General features: G+C 47.7%; 1 protein-coding gene across 1 annotated transcript in view; it reads right to left on the bottom strand.

The window, feature by feature from the left end:
* The window catches only part of HIGD1C (HIG1 hypoxia inducible domain family member 1C), a 130,563-nt gene that overhangs the window by 67,469 nt on the left and 39,759 nt on the right, over window positions 1-23,335 (bottom strand). The window contains exon 3 of the mRNA XM_069653365.1: window positions 3,437-3,571. Coding sequence (XP_069509466.1) covers window positions 3,437-3,571 — 135 coding nt within the window. The remainder of the gene's footprint in view (window positions 1-3,436; window positions 3,572-23,335) is intronic.

Raw genomic sequence — 23,335 nt, 5'->3', positions numbered from 1 at the left:
GGGAGGAACGGCAGAACTTCACCCAAGACTGAGTTGAAAAACCCAGCCCTACAGATGGCACCAACCCGAGCACCTGTAGACAAGGAAGCGGAGAATATAAACCCCAAGTTTTTTCCCTCAGGCACCGGCATGGGGCAAGGAGCCAACTCTGTGGGCCAAAAGGCAGGGGACCATGCCGGAGTGGGGAAGGAAGAAACAAGAGTTAGGACTGAGGAGGATACACCATCAGGCCTCAGTCCTGTCACAATGGAGTTCAATGGACATTCCATTGTGGTAGAACCAAGCCGGACGATGATTTGACCATCAACCTAGGAGTAACACCTGAAGCTGTGGGAGCAGATGAGCAGCACAAGATACTGAATATAGATGTTAAAAAGTGCTGGTGGAGTCCTGAGGGACCCCACACAGAAAAGAAGAGTCTGCAGAAAGAAAAGAGCGCCTGTGTCTGGCTACGGTCAGCCTAACAGGAGGCAAACCAAGCCAGAACCTGACCAGAGAGGCCGGCCAGTAGCAGGCGATCAAGTAACAACTAGTGGTCAACTGTATCAAACGGGCCGATAAATCCAACAAGATCACAGCACCCACCCCGCCTTTATCGGCCAACAGGGAGATATCGTCATGCACGGACATCAGGATTTAGGAACGCCATACGTTTCCAGTAACAGAAATCGCCTATCATTAAATACAAGAGCGCAATGCCGGGAGACTCTCTGAAGTGCGTCCCGCGATCAGGGCATTTGTCCAAGACCATAGGTAGTTAGATTACATGTTTGATACTTCTTTCATGTTTACCTCGTGTTGCATTCAACACATAGCAGGGTTTAGAAGTCTGTCTTGCCGTGTTCCTAATAGCATGATGCCATCTTCTTGAGGAACTGACGGGACGGACTTGAAATCTCAATTCCTGGAAATATCAAAAGAAAGTGTACCGAAGATGGGACTTCACATAACCCATTATGGATCACGTCACTTCTCCACAAAGGGGAGCCCTTCCCGGTGAGGGTAAGGAGGTGAGGCTGTTACCCGATAGTCTACCTAGGGGTGGTAAAAGCAGGCGGACCTCACAGGGAGAGACTGCCCCTACAGGGACAAGGACTCCAATTCCATGATGGAACTCCCTAACCCTCCTGCCCTAAAAACTATGAAACACTTAAAAGTTCAGGCTGCCGGGACTACTGTGTGCTATTTTAATACTCCTTCTCTTCTTCCTGTAAGGTTAGACATCATCAATATGAACATTCAGTCTAAACAGGAAACTAAGAAGATGATTCACAAAGTCATCCAGAAAATTAATGTGAAAGATACTGAGACAAGATGGCCCTGAGGAGGCAAGAGGACTACACAATCAAGTTAGATGACAGACTATGGCATTCTGCTCGCGAGGTCCCAGCTCAACAAGATAACAAGCAAAGAAGGACTCAGAAAGGAGAGCAACAGGTCCAAGTCAGGAAATTTAAAACCGGAGAGAAGATGGGACATAACAACCCAGACGCTGGGAGGATGCTGGCTGCAGACCAGAAGAGTCCTATGGCCGAGCGAGAGTAAGCCAAATTAGAAGCTGGAATCTGGGAGATGGTGGCGTGACCTCGAGGAGGTGGACAAGAGTGATCCCACAACTATGGCAATACCGCCAGGATGGAACGCCTGCAGAGACATAGTGGGACCACGGAGAGTGAAGAGCGAAGCTGAACAAGCATTCACTAGGTACGAAGAAGCCGGATACCCAAGAAGAACCAGTGACGTGCTCCGACCAGAGTAAATGTTACGGGAGACCCGGTAGGAGAGTGGGGGGCGTGTGAAGAAAGCCTCGGGAGGCATCTCCCTCATTTTAGAAATTGCATTGAGAATAAGAACTACGAAGGAAGCTTCTTGAGTGATCTCCCCTGTCCCAGTAATTGCATCAAGGATTAGACCAGTTGGGGAGAAGGCCTGCAAAGGAATTGCCTTCATCTCAATAACTGTTCGTAGACTAACCAAAGTCAGAGTCCAAGAATGTTAAAATCAAGAGCGATACATTTAAGAGAGCCCTCTGAGACCCTGGAGAGAACTAGTGTTCACAAGAACTATTATGAAAGACGGAGAGAAGAGCATTTTAAGTCATGGAACCAGGAGAAGGGAGTCACTCTCGTGGCAATTTCTCTTGAAGCAGAACAACTGAAATACGGTTCTTGAACAGTGCCACTAGGGCCAATTCCTACAGGAGAAGGGAGTCATTGTTCTGGTACTATCTAGATGTTAGTGGTAAGGCTAGAGTAGAGGAGATTTCGGGAAAAAGTATGGATATCTTTTACCCAGACGACAAACTCCCCAGTTATTCATTGGTTAGGTAGTCACAACCCTCTAGAACTAGGGAAAAAGGTAGGGGTTTTCTTCTTTCTTTAAATAGAAATCAAATTGAAATGCCACCTCTGTCCCCGCCTCCTCACTCCAGCACGCCACACCATCTAAAAGGTGGCTTAAGCAAGACATTACTGGACATTCAGTACTTTATTTTGTCACAAGCCTTGCTATATGAAGAAAAGGGTAAGGGAGCTTTAAGTCTGGGTACATTGATTCTGTTTTCTCGTCCACCGCTCTGGAGTCAAGGTACCTTGAATACACCTAGAAGCGCATGACATAAGTCGCTCCGGCCTGGGAGAGTGACTTTTACCTTGTTACTGATTTGTGTAGAGGGGGAATGGCTCTGTCCTGAGTGGAAGGGACACTACGACTTGATTCCCAGGAGATCATGGGTCACTTGGCCAAGCTGGACACTGCCGAAGACAACAAGTAAGGTGGAGTTGGGAGGGGGTCCGTGATCAAGCATGCAGGTACCTTAAATGGGGCTCAGGCCGCTGATGAGGCGTCGGTAGACAAGCTCAGCAAAGTCACATGTATGCAGTATGAAAGTTAAGAATCTGATTAGCAGACCCCACTTTCAGGGACAAATAATACTTACATAGTTTTATCACGAAAAACAAGACAAAAAGCTCTTGCTTTTCTTTCCTAATAGATGGCAACCTGACACAGTGGCACCTCAATACTGGAAGGACTTTCTCAAAACTTTGACCGGTGCAGTTCTTCAAATGTACTACTTGCCAGTGGAAATTATATTTGAAGAGCTGTGCATGGGTGGGAACACTATATTGCTAAAAGAAATAGTTTGCAGGTGTTAGCGAGGGGTAAGTATAGTTCTTTGTTACTTTGGGGGAAGCAAACTGCAAGTATGTGTGTCTGAAAGGTACACCTTGCTATTGTAAATGTCTACTCACTCAAGTACAGTTTTGCTACAGAATTTGGTTAGCCCTGCTGCACACCTCATCTGATACACTAGCATTTGCGGTAGGGCGTCTTCTTCCCTGTGGCAACACCTGGTGAGCTGCCTGAAAAATGTGACACGTCACTCACAGGGCTAGCCAGTTGAAGCATAGCAATGGGACAGGAAAGTGGTACTCACCAAAGGTCATGGCTCCCACAACAAATCCCTGGGCCCCCACGCGCATGTGGATGAGATGCACAGACATCTTCTGATCTCCTCTGTGCTTCAGCCTATACAGGCCATACGCCACAACAGCAACACAGCCAGCAAGACCTGCAGATCAAAGAAAAAAGCTTCTCAGACACATGAAATTGTCCTCCAAAAAGGCATCCAGGATTCCCTAGCATAATGAATAGTATTGGTATATACTGAAATAGGCAACAAAGAGTAACTCTCACTAATGCTCCTTCTAGGTGCTGTTTATTTTATAATGAGCCACCTTTACTCAATAGCTTGGTAGAGGTCAGAGAGTTGCACAGTCCTACATAAGTGGTGCAAATAAAATTACAACCAGATGGTGGTAAAACAATTCACTTGTGGGTAGAAGCCCCAGAAGATTCCACCTTGCCATAATGGAATGCAGATCCTTCTATATTTTCCCCCCCACACACTGATCATCAAGGACTGACGATAGTCGTACTAGCAAAATGATGAGTGTGATTATTATATATAGGTTTGGTTCCACCAAGAGGCAGAATAAAATGGATGGAAAGACCCCTTTGCATTTCACCAACCCCAGTCAAACCAACTTTATCAGCTAGTGGGCTGGGAGAAGTGGCCTGGTTGTTCTAGGTGTTGCAGGTCAGGTCTCTGAAACAATCTCATCTTCGCTCACAGGGAAGACACCAAATATTTATTTAGAAAGCAATCACAGCTTCAATCCACTTTGAAGAGGCATGGATCAACCTAGCAGGGATTGGACACAATGGCTGGGTGGCATTAAGGAAGAACATCTTTGCCATGTTTCACCTGTATAAACATTAAGGACTAGCACACTTCAACCAAGATATGTAGATATGGGCAAATGTATGGCAAAGCAGCAAACCTGCACCGACTAATTGAACAATGGTATGCTGCGTTTAGATTTTGTAACCGAATAGGTCTGCAGCATGTACCTTGGAGGATGGTAATAGTCATGTAACCTGACAATTTAAAGGACACATCTAAAAATGCCTGAGATATCCATTAACAGTAATCAAAGGTCATTGTATCTAAATGAAAGATAGGAATGACATTTCAGGTGGTTAATCCTTCTCAGCCTTGGCCACCACGCTGTGGAACGCACTCCCACCCCACACCCAACTCACCGAAGACCTCATGTCATTCCGCAAATTACTGAAAGCATAGCTCTTCCCCTAAAACTGACCTCCAACCCAAACTAACTCAAACTAGATAACAGCAACTCAATGACATTAGCCCAAAATGCTAGATCATAAATAGCAATCCAGCATCATGAGCCGAGCGAGAAATCGAAAACTAATAAACTCTAATGTAAATTAAAAAGGACAAACAGAATGAGTAAAATGGATCAAAACAGTAAGAATAAAAATTGTATGAAGGCAGTAAAGTGGCTGAAATAAATGTAATGGACGAGAGGAACAAAAAAGGACAAGAGGAATAAAATGTTGAGGCTGGAAAAGATGAATACAGGATACGGATGAGTGCACGGAACAGGTAGAGTGCATGAAACAGATGGCATGGAATGTAAGAGTGCATGGTATAAATGGAACGAATAGAATAGACGATTCAAGTGCATGAGACGGGTGTAGTGCATGGGACTGATTGAGAACGTGGACCAGATTGAGTGCGTACAACAAGTGACATGGGTTGAACAGATAATGCAGGATGAATGAAGTAAGTGGAGCGGGTGAAGTCGGTGGAGAGCGGATGAATGTCGGAGAGCGGATGAGAGCGTATAGTGGATGAGAGCGGGGAGCAGGTGTAGAGTGTGGAGCAAATGGGTGATGTATGTGGATGGAGCGGGTGAAGTGGGTGGAACGGATCAAGTATGTTGGATGGAACGGATCAAGTACGTTGGATGGAACGGGTGGAGTGGGTAGAACGGGTGGAGTGAAAAGTGTGTGAACGAAACGGGTGAAGTGAGTAGAACGGATGAAATAGGTGGATGAAGTATGTTGACGCAACGGGTGAGGTTATTGGAACCGATGAAGTGGGTGGATTGGAATAAGTCTGTGGATGAAACAGGTGAAGTGGATGGAACGGGTGAAGTAGGTGGACGAACGGATAATGTATGTGGATGGATGGTTGACATAAGTGGATGGAACGGGTGAAACATGGGGGAATGGAACGTGTCAAGTATGTGAATGGATGATGCATGGAGAACGGATAACGTGGGTAGAACGAATGAAATGATCAGACCGGATGATTTAGGAATAACATGCATAGAGATGACGAAGGATCAGAAGGAATACATAGAACCGATCAACTGATAGTCTGCATAGAACTGAGCGAGTACATGCAACGGATGGAATGCACAGAACAGATAGAGGGCACAGAATGGACACTGTACAAAAAATGATTAGAGTGCATGGATGGAACGATCCAAGTGCATAGAATGGTACGAGTGCATGAAACGGTCCAGAGTGCATGAAACTATTGAAGTGTGATTGATCTCAAGCACCCAAGGTAAACCACCATATCACATCTCCACACTTACTCTCTTCTTTACACCACCACTCAACTAGAACACAGCGATACTATGACACCATTCGGTATAGCTGTTCTCATACCATCACTTGCCTCATACTCCCCATCATCTTAACTAAACACAGCTGGTTACACACCCTCCAGCCTAGGCGTTCTCCTTAGGCCTAACGCAGCCAGAATCGGTCTGGACAACAACCTGCCAGAACAAACACATACTCTTGATCTCCCAACCTCCACACCTACCGCTAAAACGTAGCTATCACACGAATGCCACACCTGTTGCACACATATCCGGGGCTCACACGCACCTTATGACCCTCTCTTCCCTCTACTGACTTGAACTTCGGTTCCCAAGGGCGTTCAACCTACCAGCGCCTTGAGATCATACCAATGGTACATAAGGCGCTATATAAATGCAAAGTAACATAACAATATCTGGTACACTGCATCATGGCACTTTAGATTTTGTAAATATTCAACTAACATGTACATTCTGCATGTTGTCCCCTGCCCCATTGTCTTCTCTCTTTCTTTTGAGACAGGTTTTATGTATTTTCATAAAATGTATGTTTTAGCCTTGACAAAGCCTAGGAATAGATGGACCACAAACACACACACAGTGTTGGCACAGTCTCAAAACAAGAAATTGTAACTGTATAACTTTTGACATACATACGGAGTACAATGTGGAATTTAATTCGGGTCTGCACACAGATGCCATGGAGTTCTTGTTTTGTGTCCTTTAAAAACAAGTTATGAGGAGTTCTGCTGAAGACACCAGGTGAGGGGGCTAGCCTCTATTGATAAAGGGGCAGCTAGGGAAATGTAGAGGGTGGGCAGTTGTATGTTGGATATATAATATTGGCCCGTTCTATTTTGTTAACGCAAGTGCCCACAATGGCCAACCCACTTCCCCACACTCTGTACTGTGCCTCATTTTCCATCAGGAACTCAGGTTTGTGGCGGGCAACCCCGGTCTGAATTAATATCTTGATGTTGCAGGTTGCTTTGCGCCCCTTCCTGCCCAGTTGGTGTAGTGGGAGGGGGCGGTTTCCAATGTGGTGCATGAATATAACATACATATAGCTCAACATACTGCCTTTGGAAACTGTAGGCTTTCCTTTGCTCCCAAAAGATTTCCATATTCTCACAATTAACATTAAGTACTTTTGTTCTCTGCCCAGCCAAAGGGTCGAGCAGGCACCATGTGGTTTCTTCATGCCTCTCAAACGGAAACAAAGTGGATTTCTAATCAAGCCATCATGGAGTCCATGCGCCGGGATCCTGCTGAGGCATTTCCTTATAAATGTGAGGGACGGTTGACGTTTTTCTGTGGGGAGTCGGAGGGGGAAAAGGTCCACAGCGCCTTCCCAACAAACAAAGGGTACTTTCCCCATCTCCTTTAAATTGTAGGCCAAGAGCACCTTTAACACGCTGCTCATGACCTCCATGTAACTGAAGATCTACTTCAGTTCCACAGACACGTGGCAACTTAATACTGTAAACCCACTGAACTCACTTTCCTGCAGAAATTGACAAAAAAATTATCATCATCTTCCTCTGCTAGATGTGCTGTATGGAAGGTTGTACTTTACTAAGTGAGCTGACACCATCTTGGATGTTCTGCGCAATACCAAATAGTAACAGTAAAATTAATTTCTCAGGAAAGTAACAGAAGCCTCAAAAAGGAGCTACTGATGGTCGTGTTAGCATCCAATATTTTCAATGATATATTTTAACAGCAGATCATAAATCCATGACTATTAAACTGGCTAATAGCAAGGCTTGATATTTACAGAGCTACAAAACGTCAAAAACTCGATATATCATTCTGGATGTGAAGCTTCCTGAATTGGCCAAAACTCCTCGCCTCATATGGTTGAAACTCTGCCAAAATAACACCAAACAGATTTACGGTTACATGGTCCGGTGGCATTACCAAATGGTGGTAGGCAATGTAAGTCTCCATAGTACTCCATGGGGATTTGGGCCATTTTAGTGTGGCAAGACAGAGCAATTACCTCTGGCATACCTCCAAACCCATAGTTCGGCAGTGTGGGCATCCCAACCCAGACAATACGTCAGATAGAGCCTCCAGAGGTGACAAGTACACCAGGCAAGGATTCGCCATCCTAGACAGTATTCTGATATGCCCAATAGAGCATGCATCAGGAATCCAAAATCCAGATGCAAACTCTTGATTTATTTTCATACTACTGAAACAACACATGACATGGACTGCATCTTCCTACAGACATTCATACTCAGAGGAACTGCCAATCCATGGTGCCCACACCTAAAGGCGTGCCTGCTTCTGTAAATCAGCCATCACCCCATCCACCCTAGAGCTGTACCTCAATAGCAATGGACTAGTCTGCACAGTATTTTACCTTCAATGCCTCCTCTTATGTGGCTCCTAGTTGGTCCTTTATGTAAGCAATCCAGTCCCAGTCGCTCCCTGATGCCACAGCAGGTATAGAAACAGACTTGCAAGCCTTCGGACTCATAACAAAATGATAGCCAGCCATCGGCCAGCTTGGGTCCGATACATCTGAAGAAACCCAAGCATGGGATTTAACCTGCATCGTTAGCAGTGTTTCTAGACAGATCTGATTTTGGGAGGCTGGCTGTCACATGGGGAAGATCAAATGGCTAGCCCCGAGGGTCTTGGCACCAGATTAGCACGTACCCAGTTCTTACGCATGTGTTTACCCTCAATATTACCAGGCTGAGAATTAGAACCCTATCACATTCAGCCAATAAGCAATAGCCATTCATTTGATTCTGAGGTAGTCCTGCATTGCGGTTCAGTGGAGTGTTCCTCCTCGCACAGACCGAGCAGACAGGAGCGGGGAATTTCAGCACCCACTCGCAGGAACCTGCACGCATGTGCAGCAACCACAAAGTTCTTGTTTCCAGATTCCCATTCATAATGCAGGAGCAGGACCAGGGCAGAAGTTATGTTTATTCATTTTTTTATTTAAATTTGCACATAATCACATTGATTGTGTTAGGCGCTGTGGGGCCCAAGGATGGTATCTTTTTACTGGACATCGGTCATAGATGTCAAGTACAAAATATCATGCCTACGCCCTGTGCCCCCCCCCGAGCAACAGTTGCAAACTGTTTGGCTTTTTACTCAGTTGTTTAAAAGTATGCTCTAAAAAGCAACATTTTAATCCATCATTTAATTTTTTTTTTTTTTAAATACCCAGGGTGAGGGGGTGTGGTTGCAGGGGAGGAGCGAGAACCCACCCCCGAACCCCTCTTGATTGGTTCTGGCTCCCTCGCTACTCTCGGTCGCTATGGGATGTCTGGGGTGGGGGGGGGGCGGAAATAGTTATGCCCCTCCACTAAATTAATTTAAAAAAAAAAAAAAAAAAACAATTTCACCAGCCGCCACTGGCCCTGGGACTGTGCCAGGAGCAGGATTTAGGTGGGGTGGGGGCTGGGTAGCCCATGGACTGTGTAGCCCATGGACTGTAGAGGGAGTAAGGTGCAGTGACGGCACACGATAGTTCATAGCCATTTGGACATACTGTGCAGTTGTCATTTTGGGGGGGGGTCCCAGCCTGCCCACATTTTTCGCAGGTCGGCGGGGGGCCAGGCCAAAAACATTTGAAGACCACTGCACTGGATAGAGCCTCAAAAACTGAAAAATACACCAAGGAGGGACTCCCAACCTAGACAAAGCCTCCAGAACTGGAGAGAATACCATTTAGGGCCTCCTAACTTAGGCAATACTCCAATTAGAGCCTCCAGAACTGAATTCAGAATTTAAGAATATACCAAGTCGCGTCTTGCAAAGTAGGCTAAATAAATGTCTTTTTGAGCAAGTAACCCCCTCCCCCTCACCCACCTCCCGCTCCCCCCCCCCCCCCATTTGTACTCCCAGTTGATCGTAGGTCACAATTTAATGCGGCAGCGCTGTAAAAAAAAAAATGCAGCTAAATCCCCATTAACAAATCTACTTTCAATACTGATTCCGTAGAGCCAAGATGGCATTGTGGTGAATATGAAGTCCACAGCGAGACACAGCTCTGCAGCAGACTATTCACACATTTAGACATTCTTAGCATAGCCTTTTTTCTGCAATCACCCTCGTTTACCCGATGCCGTGTGACTTTTTTGAAACTTCGTTCTGCATCTCTAACGTTGATGAGACTCCTCCCTGAGCGCCAGTCGATATGTACAGCACGGCCCGAGGCCCACGGGGCTCTGGTGGAAATCAATACGGGCGACATCTCTCTTCTTCTTTTAAATGAAATCAAAGCACGACAACGTGGGAGATGGAGAAAGCAGAGGTCACTGTAACCTGCTTAGCAGACAGAAGCGCATACTAATCAGGTTTTCACCCATTGATGTGGGCCCTCCAGTTCCTTGGAGCCTCAGTCCAAGAAAGCGCAGCTGCAGGTCTGGCACGCCTGCTTGCTAAACAGATTAACCCTAAGGGGGGCTGCTCAGTGTTATCTAACCTAATAAAGGCTGCTTCAAAGATGCAGGTGTATTTCTCAAACACCGCCCTCCAAAGAATTCATGCCTCTTCCTCCTCTCCCCCCTCGATATTTCTATTGAGCACAGCTACATAAACACTTTACATCATTGTGCCTATTTGGGCTTGTTTGCTTGTAAACAGCTTCCTTGTTACTATGAACATTTACTCCATTCAACCTCATTATAAAGAAGAAACTGTTAAAACCAGGGCAGGATTTAAAATGTGTGTTAGTAGAAGCCATGTGTTTAAAGTAAACCAGTTTGACTTTTTAAGTCATGAGACTGATCATTTACCCCGCTTTTCAGGGGGTACATCTAGACACAGTGGGCATGGGCTTGAGAAGGCCTTGCATAGAAGATAACATAAGGAACAAGTTACTTACCTGAATCCATGCCAGACCCATGCTGAGAACAACAGTTGCAGGTAAGTACCTTGTTCCTTCTCCAGCATGCGGTCTGGCATGGATTCAGATGCTCATGAATATAAGAATACATAGCAGTACACACATACACAACCACGGGAGGTGGCAAGGCTCAACATTAAGCAATACAGCAACTCAACATTAAGCATCTCTCACCTCCTCACCAGGTTCACCTTAAGTGAACAGGTTGCGCAGCACTGCCTGGCCGACTGACTCCTCCCTGGAATCCCGGTCGACGCAGCAGAATCTCGTGAAGGTGTGTGCCGACCTCCATGTAGCAGCCCTGCAGATGTCAAGCAAGGGCACACAGACAGGAACACCGTGGTAGTAGCGATCGCTCTGGTTGAATGGGCTCTCGGACAGCCGGGCAACGGTCGGTTTGCCAACCAGTGACAGTGATGCAGCCGGAGAGCCATCTGGAAATAGAAGCCTTCGAGAGGGCCTTCTCTTGGTTCACAGGTCCCAAGTTCACAAACAGCTGTGATGTCATCCGTAACTTCTTGCGGTACAAGTAGAACTTTAGCGCTCCAGCCACATCCAGCAAACGTCCTCTCAGCCGGCGACAAAGGTGACGGGAAGAAAACAGGTAACACCAAGTGCTCGTTGAGATGGAAGTCCGACGGCACCTTGGGCATGAAGGAGGGGTGCGTCCTCAGCACCACCCTCGTATCGTGAAAAGTCAAGTATGGAGGTTTACAGGAGAGGGCCTGGATCTCTCCCACTCGTCGTGCAGAGGTGATGGCCACAAGAAACGCTGTCTTCCACGACAGGAATTTCTACGGTGCGAATGCAGAAGCTCGAATGGCGGCCCGATGGGCCTGGACAGCACCAGGTTGAGCTCCCACGCTGGGACCGGAGCCTTCACCGATGGGAATGACCGGAACAGTCCCTTCATAAACTCCTCCACCAGGCGATGGGACCAGAGAAATGATTGCCCCGGGGTCCTGGAGTAGGGGGAAATCGCTGCTAGATGGAGGCGTGTGCCAGCCCCACCTTGGCCAGCGACAGTAGGTACTGCAGCACCTGAGGGGCCGTAATCCGCAGAGGGTTCATCTTCTGTGCACCGCACCAGACAGAGAACCTCTTCCATTTGTGTCCATAACACTCGGGTCGAGGGCGCCCTGGCCTTTGCAAGCACCTCCTTGCAGCCCGCCGGGATATCGTACCCTCCAAACTCTAGCGCTGCAGGAGCCAGGCCTGCAAGTTCAGCAACGCCAGATCGTGGTGGAGGATGGCACCTCCTTCTCTGATGAGGAGATCCGTGTCCATTGGCAGTTTGACTTGGGGGGATGGGGGGGGGGGCGCACTGACATGTCCAGAGGGTCTGGGAACCAGATCTGCCTCGGCCACGCCGGTGCGGCGAGGATCATCCTGCACCTGGACCATTTGAGTTGGTTGAGGCGCAACGGCAGCGGAGGGAACGCATACAGGAACAGGCCGTCCCAGGGGGAACGAGAAGGCATTGCCCATGCTCCCCGGCTGGGGAAACCTGCTGGCGAACCTCTGGCACTTGATGTTCGCCGTCATCGCAAACAGGTCGATCTGGGGGATTGCCCCATCGTCGGAAGAGGAGGTCCACTTGATCCTGCCGCAGTTCCCACTCGTGACACGAGCGCAGCTCCCTGCTGAGTGCGTCAGCGATGGTGTTTTTTATTCCTGCCAGGTGGAAGGGTACCAGAAACATCCCTTGGGCGACGGCCTAATGCCACAGATCCTGGGCCTCCTTGGATAGGGCTGGGGATCTGGTGCCTCCCTGCTTCCGGATGTAAAACATCGTTGTGGTGTGGTCGGTGAAGATCCTCACCACCTTGCCTTTGAGGGACAGAAGGAACGACCTGAGGGCCCAGAACACGGCTCGGAGCTCCAGGACGTTGATGTGTAGAGACCTCTCCTCCGGTAGCCAAAGGCCTCTTGCGTGGAGATCTCCGGAGTGAGGCCCCCCCTGCCCATCCCTCCAGGGAGGCGTCCGTCAACACTGTCTCCTGATGGGCCGGGGTCTGGAAGTCCACACCCGCCGTCAGATGCACGCGGGTGCCCCACCACCGCTTGTCGAAAGGTCTCCTTGAGTGAAATCCCGTCTTCGAAGTTGCCCGTCGCTTGCATCCAACGGGCATCGAGGAACTCCTGCAGTGGTTGCATCCGTAGTCTGCAAAGGCGCACAAGGTAAATGCAGGAGGACATCATGCCGAGCAGGGACTTCACGGACCTCATCTTAGCCACGTCCATGGTCAACAGCCGTTGCACCTTGCCTAGGATGGCCTTCGTCCTTTCCTCCAACGGAGATGCTAGTCACGCCACTGTGTCGAGCTTGGCTCCCAGGAACAGGGCGATTTGGGAAGGTACCAGGTGGGATTTTGTGAAGTTGATTGAAAATCAGATCCGCGAGCAGTTGGACAGTCCTCCTTGTGTGATCAATGGCGAGTTCCCTTGACTCTGCCCGGATGAGCCAGTCATCCAGGTATGGGTAGGCATGGATCCCCTGTAGGCGCAGCTGCACTGCCGCTGGCGCTAGGCACTTGGTGAACACCCTGGGTGCCGACTTCAGTCCGAAGGGAAGGGCCTTGAACTGGTAGTGCCGTCCTTGGACTACGAATCGCAGGAACTTCGAGGTTTTTTCAAGATGGGGATGTGAAAGTAGGCATCGTCCCAAGTCCAGCGACGATAGGAAGTCGCCTTCCTCCAGTTGTCCCAGCACATGCTGGAGGGGGACCATCCTGAACTTCTGGGACCTGATGTACTTGTTTAGACGACGAGGGTCCAGGATGGGTCGCCAACCACCGGTCTTTTTCCTTAAGAGGTAGTACCGCAAGTAAACTGCCTCTTTGGGACGAGTTTGATGGCTCCCTTCTTTAGCATTGCTCGTACCTCCAGTAGTAGTTGTGGGATGTGGTTTTCCTTTCTGGCTACAGGTGGAATACGGGGATACTTTTAGAAATTCCAGCGTGTGCCCGCAGGCCAGGACATCCAGAACCCAACGATCGGTGGAGATGGACTCCCACACGCTGGCGAAGTTCACCAGCCGGCCTCCCACCGGGGTGCTCAGGTGGGGGCCCGATGCTACGGCCGGTTCAATCCTGCTTAGCTGCGGCCTTGCCGCCCTGGCCTCCTTGGCGACGAGATCCTCCTTGCTTGCCGCGTCACCTGTAGGCCTCCTGCGATGAGGTGCGCGCCGCTTAGCGGTACATCAAGGAGCTGCCGCAGAATCCCTTGGAGGCACCTTGCTTGCCTCCGGAGGCCCGAAAGGGCAGCCACCGTTGCTGAAGAACAACTAAGGCACGAGCCGTCTCCGTGTCAACCTTGATGGCTTGCAGCGACTCATCCACTGCCTTGCCAAACAGGTTGTTCCCATCGAAGGGCATGTCCAGGAACCTGGTCTGCAGGTCTTGACGGAAATCGGTTGCCTTGAGCCAACCGCAACGGCGAAGGCAAACGCTGTTGCCCATGGTGGAAGCCGGTGTCGGAAATGTCCGTGGCTACCGTTATGGCATGGTCCGACGCCATCTCTCCCTCCTGTAGGATCTCCAGGGCCTCCACCCTCTTGTTGTCCGGGAGGAAATCCAGTAGGGGAGCAATCTTAAAACCATAGCTCACTGTCGTAGCGGGCCAGAATCGCGAGGGCACTGGCCGCTTTAATGGTAGTCCCAGCCGACGAGATGACCAGTCGTCCCATGGCGTCCAGTTTCTTCCCTTCGCCGTCTGGCGGAGATGTCAATGTTGACACCGTCACCCCTGCGCTTTCTTCTTGGCCGCCGCGGAGACAACCGAGTCCGGGGTAGGCTGCGCCCTAAGGCACATGGGTCCGGAACCCGGAACCCAGTACTTCTCGTACCAGTCCCTCTTGCAGGGGCTGTGGATGGGTTAGTCAGGAGCAACAGCCCCTAGTCCCAGATGTTGTCAAGTAACGGGACCGAGAGAACCGTCTCCGCCTCCACATGTTCCTCATCGCCAACTCCGTCGCCTTCCTCATCTGCCTCTTCAGGATCCTTCCCGCGAGACCGGACCTCCTTGAACTTCTTGTTCGGGATCTTCACAACTCCAGCCAGTTCCTCTTCAAAGGCTGTATCCCTGTCCATGATGGCCACCGCCCCCCCTTTTCCCACCAGGGTTTACATGGGGGGGGTGAAGGGGGGGTTCACCGCCTCGCTACCCCCTCTGTCGTCAGGATCGATCGGGACTTCTCCCGAAGCTTACCCGGGTTCTCCGCTTTCCTCTTCCCCGAGCCAGAGCATTGGCTCGTGGTTGATGGCGTGGTGAAATTGTGCCCTGCCCGGCAGCCGAGGAGCTCGACAGTTCAGCGCTCCCGGTGCCCACGGAGTCGCAGTGCTTAGCCTTTTGTTGGGCCCCCGTCACCGGAGCGCCCTCAAAAGGACTTAGAAGACCGCTCAGACTTCTTTTTCTCACCCGCTGCTGGGCTATTCCCCGCCAGCCAGTTGGTGAGGTGGGTATGACGATCCCTCATCGTCTGCTCGGACAGATTCTTGCAAAACGCACAGTCCTTCTCCATGTGTGTTTTGACTTCATGAAGGCAATAGAGAGACATCGAGAATGTTCATCCTCCTTGAAGACATTCTGCAGTCCTCATCCAGGGTAGCTCCTGAAGAGCTTGGGTACGGGCGTTGTGTTTCCTTTTTCCCGGGCCATGTCCACGCGGGGTAGGCCTCAAGATCTTCCAGAAGCCTCCGTGAAGTGAAACTCGATGAAAGTTTCGCCCTTGAGGGGCGTAGAAAAATCCGAAACGGGTCCCCGTTGATCGGAAGTAGAACGATGGAGCTTGAGGCTCGATTGACCAAAAAAATGAGAAGAAATCCCTTTGAAAATTCGCAAAACACAGTAAAAGCTCGAGAGCTATAGCACGAGGACTCCCAACACTTGAAAGTGCAGTAAAAATCTGAAGATGGCTGCCAGAGGAGGGGCTTAGGTAGAGGGCAGTCATTGGCTGGGGGCAATATGACCCAGAGACCAGTGATTGGTTACTAGTAGAAAGACAGTTCAGAAGCGAAACTGATTTTTTCTTCAAAAAGGATTCCCAACCCGACGACGGGGAATATTCATGAGCATGTGAATCCATGCCAGACCCCATGCTGGAGAAGCATGGACAAACCACAAAGGTGATGGAGGTGGGCTGAGGAAAGGAGACTTGGAAGGGTCCAGAACGCAGTCAGATGTTACAGGCTGATAAAGACCTTCCACATAGCCATAGCCAGTCTTTCCTTTGAGAGGATACTCTTTCCTCGGTGGAAAATAAGGATACACTCTAGCCAGTGCTCATACGAGGGCATCTGGTCTGCTTTCTACACCCTTAGTATTCCTTTCAATAATCCATGCCCTAAACAAGCACTGCCTAGCTCCAATTGGCAGAGACATTGTGTGGTGTTGTCCCAAGGAGGGCTGAGTGTGAGGGAGGCGGTTTGAGTAATTCACAAGCAGTAGTAACTAATTCCATACGTGTCCACACCAGTTTAACCCTACTCCATTCCTCCAGCATATGAGCAATGGAAGCCACAACCTTCCTGAACGCCCAGCAGATGCTGCTTTCAGATATGCCAACGCTTTACATCATGGTTGGGGACGAATAGAGCCTATATATTTTTTTTTGTTGGCCGAGCCCGAGATCAATTTTCATTCCAACAATTGATATGCACATCTATTGCATGCCCCCAGACACACCAGCAATGGAATTAGCCTCCAGTGTTTGGGGGGCTGAGCAGATTACTAAAAGGGGGTTTGCGAGGGATCACTAAATGCCCCAGAGGTTCCACATACATCGGCTAGGCGTTTTCGTAAAGTACAGTCATCTACTAAAGCACCGCATTTACATCTAGAAGCAGAGCCACACCTTATTCTCAGGGGCAGCTTCTACCAGTCGAAGGGGCAAAACGTTCAAGAAATCTTCATGCCCAACTAATAATAAATAACCACGCAGGATTTGGCTTGCCACCCAACTTGTGTGGGGTACATAGTTGCTGCTTTTCTGTGAAAAAGCAGCACACATACACACTAATCGTGCAGGAATTACTCGAGTGAATTAGAGTGGTGACCTCATTTAAATGAGCTAGCTGAGAGCCTGAACGTGCATGTGTTTTGAATGTTCACGAACGGGAAATGCAGAGTATGCAAGTGCCATTTGTCATAGTAAAATGAACCAAATTTCCGATCTTGAGTCGGACATCAGAAATAGCAGTCAAAGGCAAATTAGTAGTAAAGCAGCCAATTTAGGATCGCAGTGTACTTGCTGGCAGCAGCAGCAGGAGGAGGAGGAGGAGGAGGAGGAGGCGGCGGCGGCATGCCAAAGGAAGCTCAACTGTCAAGTGAGCGTTTACCAAAAACAGAGACCTAAAGAAAGTGTGCCCCATATAAGCAGTCGAGTTCAGAGTTCGTCCTATTTCATTACAAAGGGGGGCAGCACAAGGGCAGTTATCGGAACATGGAGGTAAGACTGTAATCACAGGATATCAACTGGCAGTAGCCGGACCATGCGTGTGGGCATTCAACCCAAAAAGTCTGCTTTATTTTTGATTTACTTAAATGTGCACGGGAGGAGTGTGACCAAGGGAAAAATCTGAAAGTAGGTGCAATTAAATTTATCCTGAAGGGAAAATGCCAGTAGAATATCCTTTTTTTACTGCAGAAATTCGTAATTATCTTCTTGGTAGACAATCTCGGTTGTAGGCACTTTTCTTAATGGAGTTAGTCACTCTCAAAGTATTACTCAAAGTGTTACTCTGAATCTATAAAAAGGTATTGACGTGATAAAACACCCCCTACTGCACAGAGGGGTGTCCAAGACCACTCTTCAGGGGCTGGGGAAGGAAGAGAGGTAGGGAAGAGCATACACCAGTCAGTGTGCATCAGTACATAATAATGATTAGGCAACAACCCCCTGCAGTGGGTTGCTCATTCATCAGCACAGGAGAGACCTGCTAATGTCACATTATATTTTATTGATGGTCCACTGCTCATACCTTCCCTTAACCCTTAGTGTACAGGGCTCAAAAGTGAGGGGAGATGCGAGCCAAGTAGCTGCTGCTTATAGACTAGAAGTGCCTGGTTAGCTTGAAAACAGGAGCTACTTTTGTCTCCACAGGCAAAAAGACACACCCATGTGAATTTAATTCAATGCATTTGGCACAATCTATAAATAAACATTAGAACACATGTACAGGACATTTAAAGCATGATGAACATGGACAAGCATGTGCTGTTGTGCCTGTGTCCCCCCTTCTGGCCGAATGTACTGTAGTGTGTGTACCTCTCTACCTGGGTGCTTTTGTGTCTTTGTCACCCTTCCGGTCAGATGTGCTGCAGTGCGTGTGCCCCCCCGCACCCTCTTGGTCGCCTCTGCTGTAGCCTGTGTACCCACATGGTTGCATGTGCTGTTGTGTCCGTGTCCCACTTCTGATCGCCTGTGCTGCAGTCTGTGTCCCACCCCCCCGGATCACTTGTACTTTTGTGTCTGCGTCCCCCCTCTTGGTCATATGTGCCGTCCCCATCTGGTTGCCTATATTGTAGCATCTGATTCCCCCCCCCCCCACTGTGAGAGTGTGTGCCCCCCCCCCCCCCAATCTGGTCGAATGTGCTCTAGTGTGTGTGCCCCCCACCCACCCACACTTGTCCTTGAAGTAGTATGTAGCTGCCGCCCTCTAACATGGGGCAAGCACCATGTATCTGCTCACCGATTTGACACTGCATTTGTAGGTAGCTGCAGCCCTGGAACATGGGGCAGGCATCATGTATCTGCTCACCGATTTTACACTGCATTTGTATGTAGCCAAAGCCCCCTACTTTGACACTATGCATTGTATGCTGCTGCCTCCCCTCAAGATGGGTTTGGCCCTCAAGTTAATGCTACTTATTCTGACATTATGCACTTTTACCCTGCTGCCACCTTCAAGGTGGGTTGCCGCCACCCCCCCCCCCACCAACCCCCCCCCGCATGTTCTGCCACCTATTTTGAGACCATGCATTGTATGCTGCTGGCCCCCATGTTAATGCCACCTTTTTTTCCCTGACATTATGCTTTATAGGCCGTTGCTTCCTGCACCTATAGGCTGGCCCTCATGTACTGCCACATATACAAACTTTATGCACTGCCCGTTGCCACCCTCAAGATGGGGTTGGCCCTCATGTCTTATGCCACCTATTCCGACTATATGCACTTATGTAACCAAGCAAGCTTTTTTTTTGACAGCGCCGCAATGCCCAAGGGCAGTTGTGCGCTACATAGCTCCCCGTTCCCCAGTGGTAGCTCCTGATCACTGGTTAATGCGAGATACCCCCAAAGCTGCTTTTAGCTCCTGCTTATGCAGTTTTAATCTCAAGCCCTGGTGTAATACATGCACCGTGTGTGTGTATATATATATATATATATATATATATATATATATATATATATATATATCTCAACACGCAGTACATTTAAATAGATGCCCCACACAGTATGCACATGTTCAAATGCTTCTGATAAGATTCTCAGTAATGAACACTCAACGAATGCTCTTACACTCTCCTGTATGTAAATCTTTTGATTATGGAGACATAAATAAAGTTGCAACTTTTTTCATCACTAAAGAGAACACTTAATATGCAAAAGGCTATTAATGAGGAAGCAGCTACCATTGTCTCGGCCTCAAGATCAATAATTTCAGAAGCATAATAGCCACTCGTCTACCTCCTCAGATCATGCTAGGCAACCTCAGAGTGATCTGCCTTCGCAATACCTCTCTAATTTCCCAATGTGATATTAAAGATGGGTAAAACCGGTGCTTATACTCACTACTATTCTTAGAAGTTAGGGAGATGAGCTGTGTAGGCGGGATGCCGATAAGCCTGTAGTCTTCACAGTCCAAGAATAAATTGTGAATAGCTGGTGAGCCGTTAGTCAGGGGTAGGAATATTCCCCATAATATTCAGTCAAAAAGTAGGTCTGCTCAAAAAAGTAAATTGTAAAAGTCTTTGAGACTCAAAAGCCAAATAATGCAATTTCGGGGTCTTAAAAATCCAGCCAGACAAAAGGAGGAAGATTTCCCCCCCCCCCTCTCCTCAAAATCCCCCCCCCCCATTGGTTTGCAGTCTGCTTCTGGGTATCTCCCAGCCTCAGGTCTACCCGTGTTCTTCTCTTCCAGCTGAAGGTCTGAACAGTTCCCTCTCTCGCAGAGCCAGCTCATTTTATAGTCATAGCCCACTGCTTAACTCACTTTCTACCAATCAGATTAAGGAGCAAATCGCTGCCGAGGTTACCTTCTACAAATTAGCGTCAAGGGCAAAATGCTGCCGAGGTCACTGCCCCTCTCTACCAGTAAACATAACACTCTCATACTATCAGCATTTTCATTCTCCTCCATATCGGCTATGCCTCGAAACATTGTAGTTCTAACATGTAGTTTTTGTTTACCATAATTGAAGCACTTGGAATGCTTCATGGAGTACGTCTCAGCAACTTTGATTACAGTGTTCCATAACAAAGATAAAATTGGCGAACATCCCATAAAACCAAATTAAATGCAATTTATTCACTGTTTTCATTGTGCATTCTTTTGCGATGCCTCGCCTGAATGCAATTCAAATGCATTTTAAAACAGTGCTCGCATTTAAGAAACCCAACTTTGTACTTTCATTAAAGGGTTCATGGCGAGAGACACCCCCCCCCCCCCTGCGCTGCGTGGGATATGTAAGCTGGTTGGGCTCTGTAGAAAAAGGAGCAGGAAGAAAAGAAGGGTATGGCCAAGTGGGGACAGGGGCACCGGGTAGAAATAAAGCGGTCCTGGCAGGCATGCGTGAGGCAGGACTAGAGCAGCGGGTATGGAAACTCCGAATGAGAATAAAGTGTTTGTTGGTTCCATGTTAGAGGTTACTTCAAAAGAAGAAGAGCAACATTTAAAAAAATAAAAAAATAAATCACCCTGCTGTATATCCGAGCAATAATCCTTAGCAGAAGGCCAACAGACATAAACCCAACCTCCTTCGGGCAGGCTCCACCAACTGCACACATTAAATGTATGCACTTTCTTTCCACAAAGATCAAAGATATAACTGGAGATGGAAGGGGAACTGTTTTTAATGTTAGTTCTTGGGAAAAAAAACTCAAGCCCCGACTCCTTCGTCTGCAGGTTTCTCTAAACCTACATGATCTGCATGCTTCTATAAACATACATGAACAGCTCACACTCAAGAGCTTTATGCATGAAATGCATGCACACAGAGTCAGACAATTACAAGTTCAACACAAATTATTCCGGCTGCAATCCAGTCGCTATGCTGCCCTCCAGTTTGAGCACTGAGTGACAAAACCAAACCAAGGATTCCAGCCACATGTGGTGAACGTATTTTGTTGGAATGTGTTTGGACATTCGAGTGTGGTTAGAATGTCTTTGTGATCATAAGTAGGCAGCTCTGCTCGCACTGATGCATGTGCACCTATGCTGAACATTGCCACAATAAAATATGTAGGCTTACAACTGGCACAATTGTGTTGTGCCGGTGAGGAGTCACGCTATACCAAAAGGATCTTTTTTTGCACAATACATACATTTCCAAAGTCAAATTTTGTTGTGCTCTATATCTATTCTCTTATGACAGCCGACACAGTTGGTTTCAAGGCAATTAGACTCGGATGTGGTTCCCTATTCGAAGTGAGTCGCTTGATCTCCTAGGTCCAGGGTCCAATATTATCTTTAATCCTCTATGTTACACCTGCTTTAAGATACTCAAATGGTATCTTATTGTATTCTGTACTGGTTCCCATTTTCTTCTGGCAGAAATATGATCCTTAGCAGTATTTGATATTGTTCTTCGATATGGAGTATCTTAAAGAAGGTATAACATAGTAGATTAAAGATAATATTGGACCCTAGAGATCAAGCAACGCATTTCGAATAAGGAACCACACCAGAGTCGAATTGCTTTCTCCACCGTATGAAAGCAAGTCTTTGCATACCATAACACAATAGAATGTGAGCCTGGAAACCAGAGATGTCGGATTATTTCACACCCGACAGGACAGCTCGAGATCCAACTGTCCCATAATGCAATGATACCACAGGATTCTGTGTGGTGTTGTCATCTGTAACAGGTTATTGTTTTTGAAAGATGTGAATATAATTTGCAGTCTCAACAAAAAAAAAATATACAAGTTAAAATGTTCTCATCAACCAAGGATCGTTAAAAAATGTTAGTTTATTTCTTTTGAGAACGTACGAGACGTCAACTGAGAGCTTTTAATAGCCACATCCCATTGAGGTGTGACTTGTCAGAGGGAAGTGCTCACAGACCCCATTCCACACTTGCGTATACTGCCTTTTCGCAACAAAAGAAATTACTCTTCCTGAATACGCAGGTGGAGCGGCCTCATTCATCCTTGCACTTGCCCAGTGACACCGTTACATCGGTTTGCATGTCGCCCGTATGCTGGAAGGCTGCAGGCGTCACCCGATCAGACTGCGGGCCGTGGCGGTGTTGGAGAAGCCGAGATATGGTGGGCGACACTGGCGGCGGGCCTGGTGCCAACCCTCTGTGAGCCGCGCTCCCTGGCTGGAAGGCCCCAAAGACTAGGACTCGAGGGAACTTGGCAAAGAAGGCAGAGCCCTGAATCTTCGGCTGGAGTTTAGTGCATGCTTGCCGTTTTGGGCCGTTATGATAATGTATCCCTCAGGATTGTAAGAGGATTCAATTCAACACTACAGCTAAATCAATGCCTAGTCTGGGATACTGAATGGAAACCCTTATTAATATATCTTTATGTCCAGTTCATGCGTTCTGGATGACTACCCCTATATAACACCCCTCTCTTTGAATAACCCAGACCCCACTGAGCCAAGAAGTAGTTCTGTTTTGCAAGTTAAAAGGTTTAATTGATAATTTAAACAATAGATATATATATCAGACTTTATAATAAAATAATTGAATATCACACTTAATCTGATATGATAAAGATTAACAACGGAGAATCTGGCACTAGCACACTTCTTTATAATCACTAAGGAGTTGACATGAAATGGATAAAATAGCAACAATACTTTTATGGTTTCAAATGGATGCAATGTGGAATGAAATGCAGTAAAGAAAATAACTTGATAGGATTTCAGCAAAGACAAGGTAATCACTTTCTTGTACAATTCACCCCCCCTTTTATGCAATGCAAGGAAATGGAGGGAAGCACACAGTTCTCAGAAATGCAATCAAATGTGATTCAGTTCACCCCAGCAACTTAGACTACAGAAGTTGAAAACACAGGCCCAAATGCTTTTAAATGTGCTGGAAATGAAGAAAAAATATGCTAAAATGCTTTTAATTCCCTCTAGAGGTTCAGGGTGAGTGGTATCTAGTTAATATTAGTCCAGGCTCACACTAGCAATGATGCAGGGATGGTTTTTATGAGGCAAACGAATTTCTTTCAGAGGAAAGCAAAAGCAGCTATCTTTTTGCAAGTGGAGAAATTTGCAAATCGCGGTAAAATTCG

The sequence above is a fragment of the Ambystoma mexicanum genome, chromosome 3q, assembly GCF_040938575.1.
Source record: "Ambystoma mexicanum isolate Mex_15411 chromosome 3q, UKY_AmexF1_1, whole genome shotgun sequence".
NCBI classification, from domain to species: domain Eukaryota; kingdom Metazoa; phylum Chordata; class Amphibia; order Caudata; family Ambystomatidae; genus Ambystoma; species Ambystoma mexicanum.
Note: the sequence above shows the minus strand (reverse complement) of the source record. Positions and strands in the feature narration are given on the sequence as shown.